The sequence below is a fragment of the Nelumbo lutea genome, chromosome 3, assembly GCF_056320005.1.
Source record: "Nelumbo lutea isolate HS-2025 chromosome 3, American lotus-T2T, whole genome shotgun sequence".
In the NCBI taxonomy this organism is placed as follows: domain Eukaryota; kingdom Viridiplantae; phylum Streptophyta; class Magnoliopsida; order Proteales; family Nelumbonaceae; genus Nelumbo; species Nelumbo lutea.
In genome coordinates this window covers 99,474,318-99,501,661 of record NC_142686.1, presented here as the reverse complement: position 1 = coordinate 99,501,661, position 27,344 = coordinate 99,474,318, and the positions used below count along the sequence as shown (strand labels likewise).

At 40.4% G+C, this 27,344-nt stretch overlaps 1 protein-coding gene across 1 annotated transcript; it reads left to right on the top strand.

Annotated features, from left to right (window-relative positions):
* The first annotated feature begins 414 nt into the window (after positions 1–414).
* Positions 415–26,878, top strand: LOC148867131 (putative leucine-rich repeat receptor-like serine/threonine-protein kinase At3g14840). Its single transcript, XM_088980784.1, has 24 exons — positions 415–780; positions 1,521–1,695; positions 3,025–3,096; positions 3,218–3,286; positions 3,377–3,448; positions 3,566–3,637; positions 3,755–3,826; positions 3,914–3,985; positions 4,081–4,152; positions 5,043–5,114; positions 5,214–5,285; positions 20,213–20,284; positions 20,390–20,455; positions 20,614–20,679; positions 20,773–20,808; positions 20,966–21,009; positions 23,247–23,632; positions 23,711–23,909; positions 24,283–24,429; positions 24,878–24,996; positions 25,104–25,314; positions 25,405–25,642; positions 26,038–26,188; positions 26,315–26,878. The coding sequence occupies exons 1-24, from the start codon at positions 687–689 to the stop codon at positions 26,705–26,707; spliced, it is 3,042 nt and encodes a 1,013-aa protein (XP_088836910.1). The 5' UTR covers positions 415–686; the 3' UTR covers positions 26,708–26,878.
* The last annotated feature ends 466 nt before the right edge of the window (positions 26,879–27,344 follow it).

The following is a 27,344-nucleotide window of genomic DNA, read 5'->3' as shown; positions in this document are numbered from 1 at the left end:
TAATTTAAATTGTTAAACAAAATAGCAACAGAATCGGGATTACAAGCCAACAAATAGAATTTTATATCGATTTTTGATATTTAATTAAACTCCATCCAAACGCCTACGAAATACGACTGGAGTATTTAATTACACTGGTATGGTATTTACACTCAAACAAACGCAGCCTTTGGTCTGGAATCTGGGCCGATCGACAAGAGTAAGTTCCTGAACGGTTTGAACCGATAATAGAAATCCCTTGGCAGTTGGCAACTAGACGAATGACCGCGTTGCTAATTACTCACTCACTGGTTCCCCAGCGCCGTCTCCGAGTAGAAGGGTTAAAAAAAAAGTCAACGAAACACATACAAATAAGAATTGGTCAACAACAACCTCTGGATGTTGATAAGAACAGCTTTATTTCATCAAATTAGAGAGTTCGATGCTTGGTATCTTTACATAAAAGTCAAGAGCAGCACCTGTTTACGTTTGATTTACTGCCCAGCTTCTGGACTCTTAATACTTTATTTCTACTCCTCAACCACCTCTCTCTGAAGTTCGAACTTCAAACCCATTTAGCAGCAGAGCAGACAGAGCTCATCTCTATGACTTGAGAGTTTCAGACTCGTTGAAGAAAGATTTCCGCATCTGATAATCCAAAAGCGAAGCTGGTCTGGTCCCTCCAATCTCTTCTGAAGGTTGGAAAGATGTTCACGGGACGTTGTTTGGTGGTTTGGGTGGTCGTTGGGTTGAGTTGCTTACTGACTTTGGCATCTGGAGCGACCCTTGCGAAGGATGAAGGTAAGTCAATTACTCATTTACTCCTAGCTAGTTACAGAGAATGAATCGTGAAGGGTCTGTTTAATTTTCTCTTCAGTTTTCACTTTCTAAGATAGATCCACATGAAAGATTTCTCAAAGTTCTACTTCCTGCAAAAAGAATGTTTCTCAATTTCGCTTAAGTCGATCGAATCCTTCTTTCCCTTTTCCAGTCGACCATAAACCTTTATCCTGACCAGAGTACCGGATTATCCAATTCTATAGAGCAAGAAGAACTCTGATCAAGTTTAATTTTTATCCAATTCTATAGAGAATAATTATCATTTTCATGGCTGTTTTTGGTTGGAGAAACGAGAGTTTATCTGTTCTCTTTCTTTCTTTTTGTTTCTTTTAATTAATGAATCGTAGGTGTGATCAATTGAGCTCTGGACAATTCATCTAACTCATCAAAGTCTTAACTCCAGTCTGATCATGTCATCCGGCCAACTGTAAAGGGCCAGCTGCAATAAGTTTCCTGAGTTCCTGAGTCCTGACTCTGTTCTTCTGCCGAAGCAAGCCATAAACCAGACCAGACTCTCAAAACAACGTCTCCCAGTAGTTTCCGAAAAACAGGATGTGATAGCTTAATAATTGTTGATTAATGTTTCCTTAATTAGGATAACTTAATCGTTGTGACTAAAATATCCCTTGCCTTAGAACTTCGCGGAAGAAAACCATGGGCAATATGGTAATGTTAACATAATGATTTCTGTTTAATTTCAGTGAACGCGTTGCGTCAGATAGCGAAAACGTTGGGGAAAACGAACTGGGATTTCAGCGTGGACCCATGCAGCGGCCTATCGGGATGGACGACTGCGAATCCCGAGAAGGGATTCGAGAACGCGGTGTACTGTAACTGCTCCTTCTCCAACAACACCCTTTGCCACGTCACCAGCATGTATGTATTGTAATTAATTGTTGCCACGTCAGATTTTTTTTTTATTTACAATTTGCTGTTCGCATACTTATCCGCCGCGAACGCGATGATGGATCATGGACTATTTATTGGTCACGGACATCACCGTACAGTCTATCTGTCCCATTGTTTTGTTCGGCCCTGGACTTTGGTCAATACATACACGTGGACTATTGGTCACTGTCTCACTCTCTCCGATCAAAAACTCTTGGATTAGAATCCTCTAATTTAATTAGTGGGGTCCACTGTCCTGCCATATCATGCCATACTGCCGAGACCGGATCTGTTCTTCACACAGGCGCACGCATCCCACCATGCATTAGAATATATTCCTAAAGAGATCGGTGTGAGGCGCCATGTGTAAGAGATCCCAATCCTATACTGTCAAGCTGTTTTCATGTTGTCCTTGTCGTTGACTTATTAAAAAAATAAATAAAAGTAACCGACTTTGATATTCCTTTAAATAAGTGCAGACTGCGGAGTATTAATTATTAAAATATTTTAAATTAAAAAAAATTCAAATTTACAGGTATTATTGACATTTGATACAATTTTAGGGATAAAATCGATATTTCAATGTCCATATTTGGCCATTCAATAACATAGGGCTCATTTGGAATGGTTTTGCAAAGAGATCGACTTCAGTGTTTACAAGACCGTATTTACACCATTTGCAGTCTTCTATTTCTACTTGTATAATTTTTTTTTTTTAGTGTAGATATTCTCAATGCAAGGCTGCAAGAAGTGAGGTGATTTGATCATGATGGTTGAGTACCCGGAGTAACTTTGTACTTTTAGTAGCGTTTTTGTCATTTTGAACACAGTGAAAGGCTTTCCGAATTTTTACCAAACACAGTTTCTGGCGTTTTCATGTGGAGTCCAGCTCGGAATGTCAAAAGCTGCATCCGAAAGCCCTCTCAAACGGGCACTTACTTCTACCTAGTTAGAGTCTGAATCGCCTTTCCCTTTTGTTAATGGTTTTGCGGTTTAACCATTTGGACCAATGAATTAATCCATAACATCACAAGTCATAATCATAACAATAAAAATTAACAAAAAAATAGATAATACCATTAAGACAGATTAAAGGGTTCAACCATTCTAAGTCAATGGGACATTTTTCGAGTCAACAGAATTTCATGTAATACGGCAGGTTACTGAAAATGTGACCGGATTATCGGTCCAACCGGATGGGTTAATGACGGACTGTGACTACTGGCTGTACCAGCCAAATTCTCTAATTTTATTATTTTTTTCAAAGATTTTAGACAGCTCTGAAATCGCTTTTGTTCTTATTTTTTTGGAGTTCAGAGTTCTCAAAGTTCAGAGTTTACCAGGCGTGCTCCCACCAGAGTTGGTGAAGCTTCCGTATCTCCAAGAGATGTAAGTTATAACTTCCTATATCTCCGTGGTTCATCCTAGCATTTTCTTACATCGTTTGCTAACTTACACATTCCGATAATAACTAACTTAACAGCCATTCTTTTTATTTTTTCCTTTCCAGTGACTTAACCCGCAACTACCTTAACGGTACAATACCCTCAGAATGGGGTACTATGCAGTTAGTGAATATGTAAGCTGTTTCTTCTCTTACTCACTCTCATGTTCGTTTTGCAAACGAAAGCTTTTAGGTCTGAAAATTAATGAACTAGGGTTTCCGCAGCTCTCTTCTCGGGAACCGTTTGTCTGGTCCAATCCCAAAAGAATTCGGAAACATCACCACTCTCAAAAACTTGTAAGTATTGATCTCCGATCTCCTTCATGTGCCTGTGTGCGCGTGAGCGCGAGTGAGTTTCTATGTTTGAGTGTAAAGTTATTCATTACTTTTGCTTAAATCAATGCCAATTTTCAGGTCACTCGAGTACAATCAGCTCTCTGGAGTTCTTCCTTCAGAACTTGGGAATATTGTAGGCTTAGAGCGAATGTAAGGCATTTCTGGTTTTTACATTCATTGCCCGATTGATTGGTGCTGGTTTTCAGCTTTATTGAGTATGCCTATATATCAAGAATTTTCTTATGCTTTTTTTTTTTCACTTTCTAGATTGATTTCCTCAAATAATTTCACGGGGCCATTACCAGAGGCATTTTCCAAGCTGGCGAACTTGGGAGACTTGTTAGTTTCTATTACATTTTCCATTTTGTTCAATCACAGGTCACCTCTTCCATTTTGCTCATCTTTTTCATCCATTGACATATGCAGCCGTATAAGCGATAACCAATTTAATGGGACGATACCCAGTTTTATAGGAAAATGGACAAAACTTGAAAAACTGTATGGATTCCTACTTCCAAAATTTAAATTGCTTTTTAGTGGTAAAATTTGAAGGTGCCATTTTCTTCATTTAACTCCAATTTTCTTGATGACAGTGCAATACAGGCAAGTGGTTTGCAGGGGCCTATTCCTTCTAATATTTCATTCATGGAAAACTTAACTGACTTGTGAGTGAACATTTACTGAGACTCATACATGTAGTTTTTTTTTTTACACGTTCCCTCCCAGGGGAATCTTAAAATGATTCTACATGTGAACCATATCACCTTTTCTTGTAGCAAGTTTCAACCCAGTGGGTTTTTTCCACATGATGGGAAGAGCTATTTTTTCACCTTTTACATTTGAAAAATCTAATATGTTCAGAGGAAAAATCAATATGTGGTGGTATGGGGCTGAAAAGAAAGAAATACATGTTGATAATCCAGTTTTCATTAGATAAATGAAGAGCTGTTTCTTCACCCATGTACATTTGAAAATTCCAAAGGCAATTATTTACAGAGGAAGAATCAATGTGTGGTGCTTTATGGAGCTGGAAAGGAAACAATACATGTAGCTAATCCATGTCCATGGTATGGTTCATCAGATGGCTTAAGAGCCATTTTTCACCCTTGAACAGTTGAAAATTCCAAAGGCAAATTTTCGCAGAGGAACAATCAAGATGTAACAGTGTATGGGGCTGAAAGGGAAAAAATACATGTAGCTAATCCATGGTATCCCTCATCAGATGGATGAATAACATTTTGTTTTCCATCCTTGTACATTTGAAACTTCCAAAGGCAATCATTTGCTGAAGAAAAATCAATATTTGGTGATGTATGGGGCTGAAAATGAAACAATACATGTAGCTAATCCAGAGTATCCTTACTAGATGAATGGTTTGGATCTGCCATGAAGCCCTCCCTCTGCCAGAAAACATCTGTTATTGAAGGTTTAAAACAACCAAGAAAAGAATAGAATACATTTCATATTATTTTCCTCATTTGATTAAATGGATACTCTTTTTTAATAATTAACTAAAGAATTCTTATTTGTTACTATTGGTGAAATTTTTGTTCAGGAGGATAAGCGACATAAGTGGAACAGAATCGACTTTTCCACCACTGAGTAATATGGCAAACATGAAGACACTGTGAGTTGTATGGTTATAAATCTCAGTTTATGGAAGCATATACCCATCTGTTATTTTTTTAATGGTCTGAAATAGAATTTATTTGATTGCTTAATATAGGATATTAAGGAGTTGCAATATCATTGGAGGTTTACCTTCATATCTTTCTGACATGACAAAACTCAAAACTTTGTAAGTCCAAACCTTTATCTCCCAACAAGGTTCTTTTAGAAGTAAAGAAATACAAGTACTTATTAACCAAATGTTTCTTTTTCGTTTCTTGTTTTGTAAATGGAACAGTTGTATGGTGCTTGACATGTGAAAAGATTTCATAAATTATTCTTCTACACATTTGTTAATTGTTATGCAGTTTATGGATTGGAACACTGTAGAGTTTATTTTCTATCTTGCATAGAACATTGGGTAAATGGTATATGGAAGTCAAAATAAGTTGCAACCTAATGCAGAATAATGCAAGTGGTTATCTTGTTACGCTAATTTTCACTTTTACTTCAATATAGTTTGAAATGAATTAAATAATAGGTCTTGATCAAATTACAATATCAAAGGACATTATTCAGATGAGATGAAGTATCTATAGTAGATTGTCGAGGCTTATCACAATGAAACATTACAGAGGACAGTCCAGCGGTTTCATTTCCTCTAAAGGCACTGTTTATGCAACTAAAGGGATGTGGCAGCTTGCTGGACAACTCCATTGCTCATTATTTCAATCCTCTGACAATGAAGAAAAATGGATACTACATTGTTAGTTATTGAGGCTTTGTATTATTTTGTTGAATATGGTAAACAGAATTGCAGTGAGAAACTTGGAGAATATGAAATATAAAGAAAATGGATGATTACAACAACTTTCTCTATTAGGGATAGGGGATAGAAACCCATCATTAACTCAATTTAGGGTGAAGTTGAAGATGAAAAAGAAGAAACAAACAAAAAGACTATTTCCAATATTTACAGTGGAAATATTATGATTTCTACGATTTTTTTGGATAAATAACAGAACTTTTTATGAATCAGAGAACACCACACCTCTCACCAAAGTGAACAGCAGGCCCAATAGTACAAGCTTCTCCAAGGAGCCCAATAATATAATAAAAATCAAATACAATTACACATTACCTCCTGGCCCTAGGCATCCCCAAACTAACTGGTTCTAGATACCCCTACTATTGCTAGAGAATCGGCTGTAACATAAGCACTTCTAGGAACCCAACTGAATAAGCTGTTCAAGTTGGAGCTTAATATCTGAGCCTGTCTCACCATCAGCTTAAACTTCCAAGGGATCTGTTCTTGAGATTTCATCCAGCTGATTATGGCTTGGCAGTCACCCTCGACCCCCACTTCCTTCAATCTTTGCTCGCTCATTAATTTAAATCCATGAACCAAAGCTTGTATCTCAAAGCCTCAGCCCTTACCATGCCCAATGGGACCAGAAAAACTGATGTCTATGTTACCAGAATAATCCCTAAGAGCTCCCCTGACACCTGACTCTCCCAGATTTCCAAGGCAAGATCCATCAAAGTTGAAGTTAATTTACCTGAATTTGGGGATTTCCATAATTCAGTCCTTTGCTGTCTTCTGGCATGAAATTCAGCTATTACCTTCCAATCTTTAGCATTTCACTAAGGAAAATACCCTTGAACTCATCACAAATTAAAGCCCAATGTGCAACTCTTATTTTTATAAGCTCAAATAAACTCTGCAGCCTCCATTGATTCTTCAAATATGTGTGGATTTTTTTCATTCCACAATCCCCACAACACTGCTCCTTGCATACATTGACAAATAATCCCCACTCCTCAGGCATAGAATGCACACATGAGGGGGGAGACACCAGACGCTTCCTTTGGAGTCTATCACAATTGTTAAGTACTTGATTGGCAGATCCCCAACAGAAAACCTTTACCTTAGGGGGGATGGGACCGCACTAAAGCTCTTTAGTTGGGTACTGGTTTATTGCAGTAGATTGGTAAAAAGTTTGAAAAAAGGGAAGTGAACAAGAAAAATACCACTGGTATTTGACATCCTAAACTCTCTCATCCTACCCCTGAAGGAACTAAACCCACCTCTTGAAAAGTGTCAAGTAGAGAAACAAAATCCCCCATTTTAGAGTTCCTTAAAGCTCTCCTTGACCCCCAAATCCCGAACCAAACCTCTTCCCCCCATAGGACACTAAATCAGAGATAGGTTTATTTTTGAGATTTGATAAATTATAGATTCTAGGAAAGACTTGGAAGAAGGGAGTACCTCCCAACCAAATATCTTCCCAAAAATTCACCTTGATTCCAGAACTTGCATCATCATATTTATATGTTGCATGAAAATAGGAACTGAGGTCAGAATTGATTTCCAAGAGCTTCTTACAGTTTTATTTCTAACAGGATCCATGCCCTACCTGTTAGGATGAAGCCCATAGATGCTTTTAATAACCCAGTTACACAATGTCTCCAATTCTCTGGGGAATCTCCATAATCATTTGCCCAATAGTGCCATATTTTTCTACTTCATCCTCTCAATTCCTAAGCCACCAATTCAAAAGATGGTCCTTATGATCATTCCTTGGATCCCATAAAAAGTCCCTTATTATCTTTTCCATCCTATTCATTGTCTGAGAAGATCAAGGTAGAAGGAAAGAGCAGAATTTCCCTAACACATATGACAATAACCATGGTAAACAACTTTAGGGATTCGAGAATATGTGCCTAAGTCTATGGGGAATAAACATTTATTATTGCAACTATTTTTCATAAATATTTTCCTTACCTTTATGTGGTTATCTCCACTATACATTTTTCAAATGATAGTGTAGGACGGGGGTAAGGTTGGGCTGGGGAGCGGTCTCTTTGAAAGACAAAGAGAAGCCTCGAGAGTGAAGGAAGGTGAAGGTCTTAAAGAAATGGAAGAGCTGTGGATGCTCGAGAGTATCAGTAGAAAATGCTTAGGACCGGATGAGTTCCAATGTGAGGAGGATCTCTATTTATGAAGGAGGTCCCCAGATCCTAAAAGGTAGGAGATTAACATATCCGCTTTGTATCGGGGAAGGGAATATTTGATTCGCTGTCAATCATTGGGTGCGCTACTAAGGTATCGCCACGTGTCTCATGAGGATTTTCTTCAAGGATTGGCTTTCCTTATCCTTGAGATCCCTCATTACTCACGTGTGCTACTACCTTTTTGCACATCATGACTAATCCTATGTGGCAACAATGACGTCACCGTTCGGTGGTTGGTACTTCGTCAATTCCACGTGGCAGTTTGCAAAGTCCTTTGCTGTCGTGGATTTGCGTGTGTTCGGGCACACGCTGACCTCGCTGTGGGCTCGGCCTACTGCCCTTTTTAACCTGTCATCCAGAGTGGGCTCGTGGGTTGTGAGTTCATTGCATGTCACTGTAGGTGTGGCTCCATCGCACACTTAGGTGTGTTTGGGTCTATTGGACGGGTCTTTTTGAGGTTCATTTAGGTTCGGGCGTTGACTGAACTTGGTGGATGGTGAGTTCCCACTCACCTCGGAAGCCTCTTCGAGGGAGGCTTGACCTCCTGAAACAGAAGATGGAGAGAAAAAGAGAAGGGAAGGAAGGAATAAACTAGACTTAGGGAGAAGAAAATTAAAGGAGAATCATTCATTGCTTTCATCATATGATGATGTCCTTATATAGCTGGCCTATAGGTGTAATATCAGAGGGAATATCCTCTGATTTCTGGGTAACTAACTCTGGTAGATAACATGGATGGAATATCCTCTGGCGGCAGAGTAACCAACTCTGAGTGTAACTAATTCTGGGGCTCTGTCGCCTGTCTTCTCTGTCTCCTTGTGAATGGCTGATGGGTGGTGGCCTGCTCCACTCCCCTAGTGGGTTTTGGAAGGAGTGTTTGGGTCTCAACAGTTCCTCCCCCCTTAGCACTGACCTTGCCCTCAAGGTCTAGGTTGGGAAACCTCTCATTCAGCCTTAGATAAGGTTCCCAAGTGGCTTCTTCTGGAGGTAGTCCGACCCATTCAACCTTGGCTTCTGGCACAACCTGCCCTCCTTGTCGAACCCATCGGAAATCCACAATCTTGATAGGCTCCGTGTAAATGTCCCCTTCCTCTGTAAATTGGGGTAAGTTGGGTGAGATAGGGGTATGATTCCCCACAGCTTTCCTGAGAAATGAGATGTGAAACACTAGGTGAAGCTTCGAGGTAGCAGGGAGGTCCAATCTGTAAGTGTGAATAAACCCTAGTTGATTCTAGGTCAAAGTAAAGAAGAAGAAAGAAGAAAGAAAAGAGAAAGAAGAAGAGTGTCCGGCCATACTAGAAGAGAGAATATGAAAAATCACTCTCCTAGCCGACCCACTTGAATTTTATTCATAAAACTTAGAGTTACAAGAAAGACTATTTTTTCCCTCATAGAAGATGGGACACATAACTTAAACTCAGATACAATAGACTTTTCACTTTCAAGAAGATAAACCAGAATGGCCAAAATACCCCTGACCGAGCATTCTAACTCTCTCCCTCAAGCTAGAGGTTATATATCATATAGTCCCAGCTTGTTACAAATGTAATCTATTCTTCCCCGAGACAATCCCTTTGTGAAGAGATCTGCCCACTGATTTCCTGAGGTCACATGAGATGTAGTTATTACCCCACTTATCACAGTATAGTTTCATGGGTTTGTCAATTGAGAATCCCATCTCCTGTAGTAAGTTCTCCAGCCATTCTAGTTCACATGTGGTATGGGCCATAGCTCTGTACTTTGCTTCTGCACTACTTCTTGCCACCATTGTTTGCTTCTTGCTCTTCCAAGTTACAAGATTGCCACCCAGGAAGGTACAATACCATGTGGTTGATCTCCTGTCTGATATAGAGCTAGCCCGTCAGCATCTGTGTACCCTACTATCTCAAGAGTTCCTCCCTTTTGGTATAACAAACCACGACCTGGAGCACCCTTTAGGTACCTAACAATTCTCATAACAGCTTCCCAGCGAGGAACCCGGGGATGTTGCATAAACTGACTCACCACACTCACAACAAATGATATATCTGGTCGGGTAATGGTCAGGTAGTTCAACTTTCCCACCAACCTTCTGTATCTTCCAGGATCATCAAACTCTTCACCTGCATCCGCACTTAACTTGGCATTGAGTTCCATAGGAGTCTCTGCTGGTTTAGCACCTAACAACCCTGTTTCTTCAAGTAGATCAAGAACATATTTTCTCTGACATAGGTTGATCCCCTATTTCGACCTCGCAACCTCTATTCCTAGGAAATTCTTTAGCTTCCCCAAATCTTTCGTATTGAAGTGGTCCTGTAAGAATTTTTTTAGCCTATCAATTCCATTGCTATCACTTCCAGTTATGACAATGTCATCCACATACACGACTAGCAAGATTTTCCCATCCTTTGAGTTATAGCTGAACACAGAATGATCAACCTGACACTTGTTTCATCCCAAAGGCCTTCACCACTTCACTGAACCTGCCAAACCATGCACGTGGAGATTGTTTCAGTCCATAGATTGCCTTTTTGAGCCTGCACACCTTACCAGCCTCCCCCTGAGCAACAAACCCTGGTGGTTGCTCCATATACACCTCCTCAGCAAGATCACCATGTAGGAAGGCATTTTTTATGTCAAGTTGTACGAGAGATCATATATAGCAGTCAATGAGATCAACACCCGAACTGAACCAATTTTAGCCACAGGAGAAAATGTCTCCATATAATCCACACCATATAACTGAGAATAGCCCTTGGCCACTAACCTTGCCTTCAATCGTTCCACATTGCCATCAGGAAGATGCTTCACTGTATAGACCCATTTACACCCAACAGTGTGCTTATCGGGAGGAAGAGTGGTGAGTTCCCACGTGTGATTATGTTGTAGAGTAGAGAGTTCTTCTTCCATGGCTTGCCGCCACCCTGGGGAGGCAAGGACTTCCTGTACAGTCTTGGGAATGGGAACCGATGAGAGTAATGATATAAACTTGCAATGAGAAGCAGCAAGGTGAGCAATGGAAACATAGTCTGAAATGGGATGAGAAGTACAAGTGCGTTTACCTTTCCGCAAAGCAATAGGGAGATCAAGATCTGAGGGAGAAGAAGCAGGAGCAGGATCTGTCGACAGGTGCTGAAGTGGAGGAGGGGCCGAAGCACTTCTGCCGGTATACACTTGAGTAATTGGCGGCCTCTCTGTAGTAACAGGCATATGATGTGCATCGGCATTAGGAATGGGAGCTACGGGAAGAGTGTCCACAACCGGTACGGGAAGAGGAACCACATGGGGAGAAGAAGAGACCCCGGCATCTGAGAAAAATGGAACTGATTCAAAGAAGGTGACATCAGAGCACACAAACGATTTATGAAATTTTGGGTTATAAAACTTATACCCTTTCTGAGTTCTTGAGTAGCCAAGAAAAATACACTTCGTAGCTCGAGCATCTAGCTTGTCTACTCCAGGCCCCAAGTGTTGAACAAAGCAAACACAACCAAAGACTCTTGGGGTGAGAGGAAATGGAGACAAAGTGGGAAACAACACAGAGAAAGGGGATTGACTTCCAAGGATTGACATGGGCATCCGATTTATCAGAAAGCATGATGTAAGAACAACATCACTCCAAAAGTGCTTTGGACATTCATATTGATCATCAAGGACCGAGCAGTTTCAAGAAGATGTCTATTTTTCTGTTCAGCCACACCATTTTGTTGCGGGGTGTAAGCACAAGAAGTTTGATGAATTATCCCATGATGTTCTAGGTATTGCTGAAATGGTGAGGAGTTGTATTCTTTGGCATTATCGAAGCGAAGTATTTTCATAGGAACACCAAATTGAGTGCGTATTTCAGCATGAAATTTTTGAAAAATAGAGAACAATTCACTACAGTCTTTCATAAGATAGATCCATGTCATCCTTGAAAAGTCATCAACAAAGATTACAAAATACTTATACCCATTGTATGACACCACTTTAACTGGACCCCATACATCAGAATGAACTAAGGCAAACGGACTTGAGACACGACTATCAACTCTTGGACTAAATGAGAATCGATGATGTTTTCCCAACTGACATGACTCACAATCTAATGATGAAAGATGACTCAAGGAAGGAACTAACAGCTTCAAAACCTTGAGAGAGGGATAACCAAGTCTGTAGTGCCACTGGAGAGGAGTAAGAGACGATTGAAAAGCCACTGGGGGGCCACCACCATCAAGGTAATACAAACCACCTGCTTCTTGCCCTCCACCAATCTTCCTCCCCATCTTGAGATCCTGAAACACACAAGAAGGAAAGAAGGTTACAGAACAATTAATGGACTTGGTTAATCTGCTAACAGACATAAGGTTAAAAGGGAACTTAGGAACATATAAAACAGATGCTAAAGACAAGGAGGAGAGATCAACATCACCAACACCACAAATAGGAGATGTAGAACCATTAGCAAGTGTAACTGTCTGAGATGTGGAGGAGCGAGAAAGGGAAGAAAATACATCAAGAGCCCTAGACATATGGTCTGAGGCTCCAGAATCAATGATCCAGGGTGAGGCTTTGGAAGCTAAGCAAGTCATACCTGAATGGGCAAGTGTAGCTGTGTTCTGCTGAGGTGTTTGAAGGAATTGCTCATATACTACCTGTGGTACACTCACCATTTCCTGCTCGGAAGCACAAGCGGGTGTGGAGGGGGTTGGGGCAGTTTGTTGGCTTTCAGTAATTGTGCTACTACTCTTAGATGTAGCATGGTTAGCCTAAGTGTTGGGTGGACCACGCAAATCATAGCAGAAATTAACTGTGTGCCCCTCTAAGCCACAATGTGTACATTTTCTCTAAGCATTACTCCTTCCTTTTCCACGGCTTCCCCGTGACTCTTGGCCTCCAGTTCAGCCACTAGCCCGGTTAAACATGTGTCCACCACAGTTGCTTGGAGGGCCACTGCTGCCACCACCACTTCTACTTCCACGGCCACTCCCTTTAGTCACTACCAAACTAGATCTATCAGAGAAGGAAGAATGTTCTACCGGCTCAATGGATGTCTTCTTAAGACGGGCAAAAACTTCTTCAAGTGAGGGGAGAGCTGATCCCCCCAATATCTGTGCTCTAACAGGTTCATACTTAGCCTTCAAGCCCACAAGAAACCTAGTCACATCAAGTTGTTCACATTGCTGTTGTTGGATCTGGACATCTGATGTTTGAGGGTGATACACATTTAGCTCATTGCGGATGTTCGTCAAACTTGCATAATACTCTTCTAAGCTTTGACTTCCTTGCTTCAAATTGAAGCACTCTTGGTATAACTAATATACCCTAGTTGTGTTGTCTTGTCCACAGTAAAACTTTTTAGCATGATCCCAGATTTCTTTGGCTCTACCTAGGAACATGAAGTTCACACTAATCTTTGGTTCCATGCTGTTCCAAAGCCATGTCATTATCTATGCATCATCTTGTTCCCAATCACTGAACCCTGGGGAATCAGAGGAAGGTTTCTCCTCTCTCACATGTTTTACTTTCCTCTTGGCCTTCAAGAACACCTCCACAGATTTTGTCCATGGTACATAGTTCTCACCATTCAACTTGATGGATGTAATCTGAACACTTAGATAATCTGGAGAAAGCATGATGCCGGTTTTGTTGTCATTCCCATCTGCAAATGAAGCCATCTCAATTATTTCACCTTTGAATATACACCACAATCTCACACTCTTCACAAGACTTATCTCACTTATGATACCACCAACTCCACCTTCTTCAACTGCACATTACACACTACACTCTAAAGCTGAAATCATTCAGTCAACACATCAAACACTTGGACTGCATACTGCAGAACTGATTACACACAAGGTCTAGGAGTTCACTTTTAAGCATTTAGAATCATAGATATGTCAGCCACCACAGCACAACCATCACCACACCATTGCTGTCGTGGACTTCAGCAGTCTACTACTCTTCTTTCAGCACACATGCGCACAAGAAAACAAAGGAACATGACTGATATGTGCATCAGTCTCACCCAGCACCACAACAACTAACTTTTGAAGCACAAAAAATTAGCATTCACAGTCCATTTTTTATCACACGACAGCAGTGTCCATACCTGTATACGTCCAGCCCTCTTCGTACACTGAATAGAGGGTCTAGTATACCACTTCAACGACCACCACAGCACCGGCCAGAGGCATTCTCACCTCCAGGCCCTTAAAATGGCAACTCCTTTTCAGCCCTTTATCGAGTCTCCAATCAGGTCAGTTGTAGGATGATGAAACCTACTGTGAAGCTGGTGGTGAACCCAAGAAGAAGACAACAGCTAGAAAACACGAGACCTTATTGCTCTGATACCATGTGAATAAACCCTAGTTGATTCTAGGTCAAAGTAAAGAAGAAGAAGGAAGAAAGAAAAGAGAAAGAAGAAGAAGAGTGTTCAGCCAGACTAGAAGAGAGAATCTGAAAAATCACTCCTAGCCGACCCACTTGAATTTTATTCATAAAACTTAGAGTTACAAGAAAGACTATTTTGTCCCTCATAGAAGATGGAACACATAACTTAAACTCAGATACAATAGACCTTTCACTTTCAAGAAGATAAACCATAATGACCAAAATACCCCTGACCGAGCATTCTAACAGTAAGCAACAAGGCCCACTCTCTCCAGCACCTTATAGGGCCCATAATATCTGGGAGCTAACTTGTGCCAAGCCCATCTCATCACTGAGACCTGGCAGTAAGGTTGGAGCTTAAGGTAGACAAATCACCTACCTGAAACTCTAGTGGGCGGTGGTGAGAGTCATGGTAGACCTTCATCCGTTCCTGGGCTTTAATCAAATTGGCCTTGAGCAGTCTAAGGATCTTGTCTCTTTCTAGTAGGCGAGTCTCTACTTCTGCCACCTTAGCCAACCCAAATTCATAAGGTAATATGGGAGGAGGTTCTCTGCCATATAGAGCCTTGAAGGGTGTCATTCCTGCCACTGATTGATAAGTCGTGTTGTACCAGTATTCTGCCCATGGAAGCCAGTGGGCCCACTGTTTGGGCTTCTCCCCTATGAAGCATCTTAGGTAGGCTTCTAAGCACATATTAAGAACTTCAGTCTGTCCATCCGTCTGGGGGTGGTAACTTGTGGATGGGTGCAGTTGGGTTCCTTGCAATCAGAAGTATTCCTTCCAAAATGAACTCAGGAAGGTAGGGTCACGGTCCGAGACAATGGATCTTGGTGTCCCATGTAATTTTGACGTCCCGTATGAAGACGTCAGCCACCATTGCTGCAGTGTAAGGGTGAGGCATGGTAGAGAAATGGCTATACTTGGTGAGACGGTCAACTACTACCATGATAACCTCCTCCCTAAAGAATGGGGAAATCCGGTGATGAAGTCCATGGAGAGGTCTTCGCATACTTGCTCTAGAATCTTGAGGGGTTGTAGAAGGCCCGCGGGAGACTGTGAGGAGTATTTCTTTTGTTGACAGGTTTGGCATTCGGATACATAGTGTAACACGTCCTTGCGCATTCCTACCCAATGGTAGTGGCTGCTGAGCCTCTTTAGAGTCCTTAGCACTCCTGAATGTCCCCCCAAAGTGGAATCATGAAACAACTTCAATAGTTCAGTTTTGTGGCTGGAATTTGGAGCAATCACGAACCTGCCCTTAAAGAAGAGGTCTGGTCCTACAATTTGGTAACTTGCAACCTGGGAAGGGTCCTGCCTCAATTTTTCCCTAATGTCCTGCAGCTGCGGGTCAGACCTTGCCTCTTGCCGTATGGCTTCAAACAAGGGAAAACTGGGCTGAGAGTAGGTTAGTTGGACCAGCTCCTCTACCCGCGATAAGGCATCAGCTACCCTGTTGGCGGGCCCAGGTTTTAGTCTATTCGGTAGTCGAAGCCCATCAATTTACTAAGCCACTTTTGCTGCTCCTGGGTGTGCACTCTTTGTTCTGCTATATACTTCAGACTTCGTTGGTCTAATCTTATGATAAATTGGTGTCCCAATAGGTATGTATGCCATTTCTGGACTGCCATTACCACTGCCATCATCTCCTTGACATAAGTGGACTGGTTCTGGTGAGCGGCTGATAGGGCCTTGCTGGAGTAAGCAATGGGCTGCCCCTTCTGCATCAGGACGGCCCCTACCCCTGCACCTGAGGCATCACACTCTATCTCAAAGGGCTGGGTGAAGTCCGGAAGAGTAAGGGCTGGAGGGCTCGAAACTGCTGTCTTCAAGTCTTCAAAGGCCCGTTGGGCCTCATCAGCCCAGCTGAAAGAATCCTTCTTCAACATACGCGTTAGAGGGGCGACCATGAGCCCATACCCCTTAATGAAGCGCCTATAATACCCGGTAAGCCCAAGGAACCCCCTGAGAGCCTTTACAGTAGTGGGCGTGGGCCATTTTTGGATGGCATCTATCTTTTCTGGGTCTGCCATGACCCGCCCTGCTGCAACCACATGGCCTAAGTATTGTATCTGTTTTTGTCCAAAAGAACACTTAGTCATTTTGGCATGTAACTGATGTTCCCTTAGAGTGGTGAGGGTAAGTTTCAGATGTTCCATATGGGCGTCCCAATCCTTGCTGTAAACCAGAATGTCATCGAAGAATACTAAAATATATTGCCTTAAGAATGGCCTGAAAATGTCATTCATGAGGTCCTGGAAGGTAGAGGGGGCGTTTGTGAGTCCAAACGGCATAACCAGAAACTCATAATGGCCATCATGGGTTCTGAAGGCTGTCTTGTGGATGTCGGCCCGGTGAACCCGGATCTGATGATACCCAGATCGCAGGTCAAGTTTGGAAAACACCTGTGCTTCTCCTAACTCATCCAGCAGTTCATCAATGAGGGGTATCGGGAACTTGTCCTTCACTGTAATCTGATTCAGGGCCCGGTAATCTACACAAAACCGCCAACTACCATCCTTCTTTTTTACTAGGAGTACAGGGGAAGAAAATGGGCTAGTGCTGGTCTGTATATGCCCCTTGTTCATTAGCTCTCTTACCGCCTTCTCAATTTCTAGCTTCTGAAAATAGGGGTATCTATATGGCCTCACATTGGCCGGTTTAGAATCTGGTAAGAGGGGTATCTGATGGTCATGGGCCCGGGGTGGAGGTAATTGGATTGGTTCCTTGAACACATCACCAAACTGATCGAGTATCGATCGTAGTGCCTCGTGTTGGGCTTCCGTGGGTTGGTCACAGACTTGATTGTTTAAAGTTGGAACTGTGGGCTGCATGCCTAAGTGCATAAATAAGGGCTGTCCAGTATCCTTGGAGGCCCGTAACATGGAAGCTACAGTATCACCTTGGGGACTCGGAGGCCGCACCCCTTGTAGATGGCAAGTCTGACCATCCTGATAAAAGTCCATTGTCATTTTGGCCTAATCACAAAGTGCAGGCCCTAGGCCACGTAACCAATGAATTCCCAAAATAATATCAGCCCATGAGAAATCCAATGGGTGGAGATCTACCACAAAATAGTGGCCTTGTATAAGGATCTTTTCCTTCTTGCACACACCATCACATAACATCTGACTTTCATTAGCCACATAGATCGAAAAGAGTGGAGTGGGTTGTATAGTCATACCTAGTTGCCTTGCTAATCGGCAAGTGATGAAATTCAGGGTAGAGCCACTGTCAATCAAGATCATCACAGATCAGCCCACCAACCTTCCTTCTATTCACATGGACTGAAGAGGGTTGAGGCCCATGAGGGCATGTAAGGAGATCTTGGCTCCAACAGGTTCAGGTTCATCTGAGATCAATTCACAGTCTTCTACGTGTTCTGGGACGGTCCCTTCCGGTTCTTCCTCTGTCTGAAGGAGAAACACTCACTGGACTCTACACTTATGGCCTGGTCCAAACTTGTCATCACAATTGTAACAGAGGCCCTTCTCGCGTCGGGCCTGCATCTCAGCCCACGAGAGGTGTTTGAAGGGCACAGTGGGCCTGGGAAAAATGGCTTCTGAGAATCCCCAACTTGTTTAATGGGTTGCTGTTCGGCCCGCTGGGGAACCCTCACATTCAGGTAGGATAGCTTGCTGGTTCTGCGCATACTATCGATCTTCTCTTCTTGCAGGCGAGCCATACCCACCGCCGCCATGTCTGTTGCTGGTCGAAAAGCTCTCACTTCCAGGTGGATGTCTTCTCTGAGACCTCCCACAAAACACCCTACCAAGGCCTTCTCCGGCCATCCATGTACCCTAGTTGCCATTCTTTTGAACTCGAGCTGGTAGTCTGCTACCGTCCCTGTCTGTTTTAGTTGAGTGAGGAGTTCGTCGTAATCCACGAACGTCGTCGGCCCAAAACGGATTCACAGAGCTTCCGTGAACTCCGCCCAAGTTACCTGAGGATGGGTTTGTCAATACCACTGGAGCCAGAGAATAGCGTCTCCTTCTAGGTGAATGGAGGCAATGGCGACGCGCTGGTGTGCAGGGGTTTCATGGTACTCGAAGAATCTCTCTGCTCTGAAAATTCAAGGAATGGGATCTCCACTGGAATAGTTGGGAAATTTGATTTTAGTGACCTTTCCGGCGGGGTAATACCCTGTTCCTTGGCTACCGGAAGCAGAGGCGTCAGCCCCTGCTGGATGACTGGTCTCGCCGGACTGTTGTTGAGAGGCGAGGTTAGAGATGACCACCTTGAGATCCCTGAGTTCGTTCAGTACCTGGTGGAACCCAATCTCAAGTTGGTCGACTCTATCTTCCATGGTAGAGGATCTTGTCTGCGGCATAGCTGGTCTGCGACTTGGCTCTAATACCAACTTGGTGTGTTTCGGCTCACCTCGGAATCCTCTTCGAGGGAGGCTTGACCTCCTGAAACAAAAGATGGAGAGAAAAAGAGAAGGGAAGGAAGGAATAAACTGGACTCAGGGAGAAGAAAATTAAAGGAGAATCATTCATTGCTTTCATTATATGATGATGGCCTTATATAGCTGGCCTACAGGTGTAGTATCAGAGGGAATATCCTCTGATTTCTGGGTAACTAACTCTGGCAGATAACATGGATGGAATATCCTCTGGCGGCAGAGTAACCTACTCTGAGTGTAACTAATTCTGGGGCTCTGTCGCCTGTCTTCTCTGTCTCCTTGTGAATGGCTGATGGGTGGTGGCCTGCTCTACTCCCCTAGTGGATTCTGGAAGGAGTGTTTGGGTCTCAACAGTGGACCGTGGATTTATCGCAGTTTTGCTTAATGCTTTGCGGGTTCATCGCAAAGGTGGCAGTGTACCGCAAGTTCATCACAGCATGGGGGTTGATTGCAAGCTGCTTGTAAGTGCTCCTGTGGTGTTACTCTTGGTGTCTGAGTGTTCTTTAAGGGTCCGGGTGAGCTGTACATACCTACCAATAGTGTAGAACTCCCATTCTTTCCATGCCATTCTGTCTCAAGATTCTTGTCTTCACTCCTTGTCATTTTATATAGAGAATAGAAAAAATAGTTTGTCAGTAGTGCTTGTATTGTAGCAAGTATACTTTTTTAGGTGCCCTTTTCAAAAAAAGAAGGATAGCTATTCTGTCATAGCAAATGGAGGTTCACTTGGATGCAAATTAAAAGAAAAGTATTGAAATAATATGTAACAATCTACCCATGAGTAAGAAGCAGTTAGCTAGTTAGACAATTAAGATTAAATAAAGTTCATGTATCTAGATGGAGAGAAGAAGCAACAATATGCCTTAACCAACTCAAGAGCTTGTACTAAATACTTACCTACACTTTTTAGTTAATCTGTCTTTTGTGCTCACATCTCGGACTGGCAAGCCTGATAACATAGATTTGAGTCTGAGAGCAGCCACTTTGTGTAAAAAATGCTAAAGGTTAGGACCATTTCCAGTCTATCCCTCCCAAGACCCCAAATAGCTGGGACAAACATTGGCTAAGGCCTTTTTTTATCTTTTCTGCTCACATGCCTTTAATTGGTAAGGTTTGTAGAATACTTGAGTGGACATGGTTAGGTTGCACCTGAAAATTGTTTGAGTTTGTTTTTCTAGCCATTCAAGAGAGAGAACTTTCATATTATAATTCAGACAGATATGCTGACACTTTTTTATCACAAATTTCTAAATGGTAACCATTGATAAAAAGTATTCAAAAGAAATGATTTAAAAAAAGGTTGCAACTTTTCTCTTATTGTATTTATTTCCACATGTTCCTGCAGAGACCTCGGCTTTAACAAGCTGACAGGGGAGATTCCAAGTACCTTTTCAAAGCTAACAAAAGTGGATTACATGTAAGATCTAATAGTTGCAGTTTGGTAATCTAGTATCAAGTTTCTAAAATGTTTTTATGATGCAACTTCTCAATTACACTAAATCATTGATGTTTTGTTGTTTAGATATCTTACTGGAAATTTGCTAAATGGTCCTATACCTGATTGGATGGTGAAGAAAGGGGAGAGCATGTAAGTTCGTCTTTCTAGTTTCTTGATACTATTAGTGTCATCGTTTTTAGTCAAAAGTTTCAGTTTTTCAAACAACAAATGACAGTGTCTTATATAAATAAAATTTTGCTTCATTATTCTTTTCTTCAAGAAAACGATTGTTTAATTTTGACATACAGTGATTTGTCCTATAACAACTTTACATTGGGAAGCACACTGCAACCTAGTTGTCAACAACGAAATGTGTAAGAACATTCAATGCAGTTCCAAATTCTTCTATGTTGCTGTAATAAAATATTTCAGTTTCGCTATTAACCTTTTCCTTTATATTTCTTCAGAAATTTGTTTGGAAGCTATTCTTTAGGAAAAAACTCGTAAGTTTCTACTTTTCGTTTTATACAACACATTTACAGGTCATGTATTTAATTAAAAGTACTTGCAGACAAGTACTTTAATCTATTTGTTTTTACGTGAATATCTTTCATCATAATTTCGTAGTGCTGACATTTTCTTGACTTCATTTTTATGTAGAACTGGATTAATTGCATGCATGCAGGGCCTTAGTTGCTCACAAAGTAAGTACTCAATTCTGAAGTTAGACCTTTGGTTGTTGCCTTGCATGAGTTTCTTGGTAAAGAAATTTGCTTTATGGTTTCATATAATTTATTTTCTGCCACTGTAAATGACATAATCTGTATTACATTACTTTGGTAAACCAAAGGATTCTCATGAGAAAATCATTCTAAAGGTAGCAAACCATATCAATTATGTTTTTGGTCAAAGATATAATCAAGGATAATATAAAATGGTGAAGGTGAAGATGGGAAGAAAATGAAAACCAAATCTTCTCTTTTGTTTATGAAATGAATAACGTTCTTATATACTTAAGCATTGGCTATGTTCAAGACTATAAAATGTTTAAGAAGAATATATTAATTAATATGCACTTATCTTCTATTTTATCTATTTAGTTAAAATCATCATTTCATTAACAATAGCATATTAGAAGTTATCAAATATTGTTTTTATGTTTCAAAAAACCAGAAATAAATACAAGCATAACTTAAATTTGCAAAATTTTGGTAACCTATTGTTTTTTTCTCGGTTCTAAAGGTATATTATAAACAGATGAAGCCATGAAGATAAGAGGCAGAAATAAGGCCAGTTTGCATGGTATTTGAATTCTTAACATTTTATAGGCCCCATCTAAGATTTTTCTAGGGTGAAAAATCAGCTTAAAAAATGAAATTGATTGATATAAAAAAAGATACCAACCATTTGCTTTTTTGATAAGTAACTTTAAAAAATTTTATTAATTAAGCAACAATATATACATAAGTACAACCGAGGGTGGGCCTTGGTGCAACGATTGGGTTGCTCCATTGCAACTTGGGAGACCAAGGCTCAAATATTGGAAATAGCCTCTCTGTATGTGCAGGGTTAAGGCTGTGTATATATGGCCCTCCCCAGACCTCACATTGGTGGGAGCCTTGTGCACTGGGCTGCCCTTTAAATACATAAGTACAAGCATCCCTTGGAGAGGTAAGAGTCTCACAAAAAAACTTAAAATCAGATTACAACTGAGCCCAGTACAGTTGTTCCCAGTTAACCCCTTACTTTGCTAAATGTATCATCCATCCCATTTTCCGATCTCTGAACCCATTGTATATCTAATGCTATGTTGCTAGTTAACCATTTAAACCTCTTGACTTCATCTCTATAAGCCCATATTATAGTCTCCAGATCCTTCAACCATCCCAACACCAACTTAGAATCCCCTTTAGTAATCAACTTCTCCATGTTGAACTCCCTTGCTATCTGTACCCCTTGAATAACAGTCAGAAATCCAGCCCTAAAGAGTTCCCAGAACCTACTGGTCCTGAGAACAAAGCAACAACGTGAACATCTTTATCTTTGAATATTCCCCCTACTCCAGATGGGTTTGGATTACTTGACTACTCCCATCAAAATTTAGTTTAATAAATCCTTCAGAATGAGATAACCAAATAGAAAGTGTTAATTCCTTTTTGAAGAGCCTTTTGCCACCTCTTCCCATTTCCTCTAAATATCATCATAGGAAAATTGTGAGAAGATGTCCAATGTTCTATCCCAATGTATCACCCTAGTCATAACACATTACGCCACTGGTTCCTTCTTTCCTTTTCTAAGAAAATTCTTGCATTCTGTTCTTCCCAAATAGGCCAAAATCATTGCAGCTCTTGTGCATCTCTAAGAATTCTTCCCCTTCTTTTAGGCCACCTTAATTTTGACAGATTAAACAACCTTTTCATCTCCGCTAGCAAAGTCCACTTTCACCCAAATAAAGAAACAAACTATTCCAAAATGCATGCAATAAATGGCAGGAGATTAGTAGGTGGTAACAACTCACCATTAGTTTTACATAGAATGCACCAATTTGGGGATACACAGAAAATGTCTTCTTTTTCGTAGATTGTCCATGGCATTAATCTTCCTATGTTAAATTTGCCAACAAAAGGTACCAATCATTTGATTTTTCTCTATCTCTTTTAAAATCGGATAACTTGCCATTAGAAATCCATTGTAATTTAATTGGATCAAGTGGCTAGAGATCATTCAATAATCCCTTCTGTTGGTCCTACAAAATTCTTATTCAAGGAATATTCAGTAATAATCTTGACCTGCTATGCATATGACTGGTTTCTTTTTTGACTAACAAATTCTTTAACCAAACTATGTTATGCATAAATATGAGGTGCAACTGAAATATGTCTTTTTTATGCTAATCTTTTGGTGTAACATGGCCACTAATTTCTTGTTGCCTTTGTCCTAGATGGGTACAAACTCCATATAAATTGTGGTGGAAGAGAATTATCCATAGGAGATATCACATATGCAGCTGATCAAGAGACACCTGCTTCCTCAAAGTTTTTTCAAAATAGTAAATATAACTGGGCATTTAGCAGCACTGGTTACTTCTTAGATGATGACAAAACTGTAGATGATTATACATTTTCAACTACATCAACACCCTTGAACAACCCTGGAAACTCTGAATTGTACAAGTCGGCACGTCTCTCTCCCCTTTCTCTCACATATTATGGTTACTGTCTGGGAAAGGGAAATTACACTGTGAAACTCCACTTTGCAGAGATCATTTTTACAAATGGCCAAAATTATAGCAGCCTTGGAAGACGGATATTCGATGTATATATTCAGGTATTGTTAAATAACTACAAGAAAAAGATACAAGTCTGATATCTTAAGTCAAGTCTAACTGCTATCAGTTTAATGCAGGAAAAGTTGGTGTTGAAAGATTTTAATATAGCAAAAGAAGCAGGTAGAAATGGCAAGGCAATCATTAAGAACTTTAGTGCAGTTGATGTATCAAGTGGCACTTTAGCAATCCGCTTCCATTGGGCTGGGAAAGGAACAACAGGAATTCCTACTAGAGGAGTTTATGGTCCTCTAATATCAGCCATCTCTGTGGATCCGGGTAAATACAGTTTTTTTTTTTTCACATAGCTTCTCTTATTATCCTAATTCATTTTGACTAAGATGATCAAATGTCTGACTGAACTGACATGATTAGAACAGATTATATGCAATCATCAAATCAGTGAACGAATTTTGTTTTGCATCTGTAGTCGCCAGGAAAAGAACAGCTCAAAATAAATTCAAAAGAGTTGTCATAAAGAAGTAACGTATTGAGAATATAAAGGAAAATTATGTTAGTTTATGGTTGTTTGCTTTAATTTTGGGATAGTTGTTTTAAGTCAGCCAAGTTATGTAACTCTTTGAAATTGGCTACTCATATCACTGTCCAATAAGCATGAATATCTGAATTTTGATAATAATTCTTCTTGCAGAGTTCCCAATTCCTCAAGAAGGTGGAAAGACACTATCAGCGGGTGCTGTGGCTGGAATTGTGGTCTCAATAGTAGGCGTCATCTTCTTGGTTCTGGGTATACTTTGGTGGAAAGGCTGTCTGGGTCACAAAAATACAATGGACCAAGGTGCGGACAAACCAATTATTCTACAGAAAACAGAAGTCAAGAACAAAAGCAGTTATTTCATGAAAATTAATATAAAAAAAAGGAAGAAGTGGATGTTCTTGTTTTATTAACTATATTAACAGTGGACAATAACTGCTGCAGGAGCTAATAAAGTGCTTCTATTTTTACGGAAACTTTGGTTATCCTGTTCCTTTTTTTTTTTTGGTGCTTTTCCAGTAATGTAGTGTATTATTCTGTACAAATTGTAACGAGATTTTTAATTAAGGGGAAATACGACCCTAACGTTCCTTATTTCCCATGGCTTCTCATGTTCCTATATTGAGTTGGACCTTATAATTATTTCAGTTTGTGAAAACTGAATGTGCAGTGTAAATTAATAGTTACAAAACAACTTACGAGTTATGACTTTCTCTGACGCATTTCTCATGTTATTCGTCTCCTTGGACAGATCTTAGAGGTCTAGACCTACAAACTGGTTCCTTTACACTAAGACAAATTAAAGCTGCCACAAACGACTTTGATCCTGCAAATAAGATAGGGGAAGGTGGCTTTGGCCCTGTTTACAAGGTATTCTCCATGCTAACCTCTTTTCTTGGTTTGTTACTTTTTGTCATCAAGTATAAATGTTATATAGAGGCACTTTATTATTTTATTAATTTATTATTCAAACACAGGGTGTGCTATCAGATGGTACTGTGATAGCAGTCAAACAGCTTTCTTCCAAATCAAAACAAGGAAATCGTGAATTTGTAAACGAGATAGGCATGATATCTGCTCTGCAACATCCCCATCTTGTAAAGCTATATGGATGTTGTATTGAAGGAAATCAGTTGTTGCTGGTATATGAGTTCATGGAAAATAACAGCCTTGCTCGTGCTTTGTTTGGTAAGATTAGCTTATTTTCTTCATTGCATACAAGAATACTTCTTGAAAGACAGCTAAAATTCCAATTTATTTTCACTTGATGATATAAAGGTCCAGAAGAGTCCCAGTTGAAATTGGATTGGCCAACCAGGCAAAAGATTTGTGTTGGGATAGCAAGAGGCTTAGCTTATCTCCATGAAGAATCAAGGTTGAAGATCGTTCACCGAGATATCAAGGCTACCAATGTACTTCTTGATAAGGATCTTAACCCAAAGATATCTGACTTTGGCTTGGCCAAGCTTGACGAAGAGGAGAACACTCACATAAGCACACGAGTAGCTGGAACTTTGTGAGTTACCATACTCCACATTTTTTAAAACTTGTAGTAATGATTTTTTATTCTATAATAAAGAGAAGAAATATTATCTTGGTTACCTTTTATAATTCCGAAAATTTGATCCACTAGGTGTGATTCCTTTGGCAGTATTCTGGTGTTTCCAAGAGCCCTCTTGTTTTCTTTTGATTTCCAGAACACTAGAGACATTGCAAAGGAACATACCAAATGTCCCCTTGACCTCCCAAAATCTAAACTGTAATGTTTAACTAAAAGCAGCATGACCCATTCACTGGTTGAACTTAATAATATTATACCTTAGGGAAATATCTGTACTCTTACAAGATCCATAGCTTTTGAAAGGTGCAGTATCATATATGAAATTTGATATGATAATATTCAATTTTCAGTGGATATATGGCACCGGAGTATGCAATGAGAGGTTACCTAACCGACAAAGCAGATGTTTACAGTTTTGGAATTGTTGCCTTGGAAATTGTCAGTGGAAAAAGCAACACTAGTTTCAGGCCAAAGGGGGAATCTGTTTATCTACTTGACTGGGTACGTTGGATCTCTTGTTATATCACATCCTTATTATTTGTTATTTTCATGATGGTTGATTAAAATTTTTTGTATAACTTGAGTTTAAAACAAGCCTGTCTTCTAACCCTTTTCCTATTTTATCAGGCCCTAATTTTGAAAAAGAAGGGGAAATTGATGGATTTAGTGGATATAAGGTTGGGGTCGGAGTTTGACAAAGAAGAGGTGATGAGAATGATTAATGTGGCTCTACTATGCACTAACACATCTTCAACACTTAGGCCTGCCATGTCCGCAGTGGTAAGCATGCTTGAAGGCCAGGCTGCCATCCAGGAATTTGTTCCAGACTCAAGCATCACTGATGATGAGGTAAGGTATAAGGCCATCCAGGATCATTTTTGGCAGAAACAAGATCAAACCGTGAGTGAAAGCCAGACACAAAGCATGTCAGTAGATGGACCATGGACTTCATCTTCTACATCTGCTCCTGATCTATATCCAATCAATCTGGATTCCCAATATTGGAACAACAGAGAGTAGAGCTTAATCTTCCACGTTTTGAATGTTCAGAGGTTTGGGTTTTCATCAGTAAAAGTAAATGTATAAAAAGTTCTTGCAATTTGTATAAAATTTGTTAAGCATGTGAGTATTTTTTCCACCAACATGTTTTACTTGAATGAACAAATAATGGAACTCTTGTGATTTGGAGTATTTGGATTGATACTTATCACTAAACCCACAAATTCCAAAGTTGCAGTTCTTTTTGTATGGTTGTTGGACAATGCAGATTTAATCCCCTTCAACCAAATTACATACAGAGTAACACAAACACAAATAAATAGATAATAGATAAATACATAAAGGAGACCCGAATGAAACTTAACTAGGCACTCCCAACCTGTATCTCCTCCGACCTCAAGCAATACCGAGCTGAAAAGTCTTGGGGTGCTGATCTGTGCTGATCTCATTTTTGACAAGTGAGGCACATGAACACATAAAGGGGAAAAGGTTCCCTTGATTTTTGATAATTAGTATGCTGAGATATTTTTGTCATAGAAAAAGTTTTTCATTAATAATTGAGGGTCCGCCCCATTGAGAGGGGGGATCACAATCTTTTCCTTTGTTTCTTAAAGCTTATATGCTAAATCTTAGTTTTCCACTATAAAAAGTGAAACAA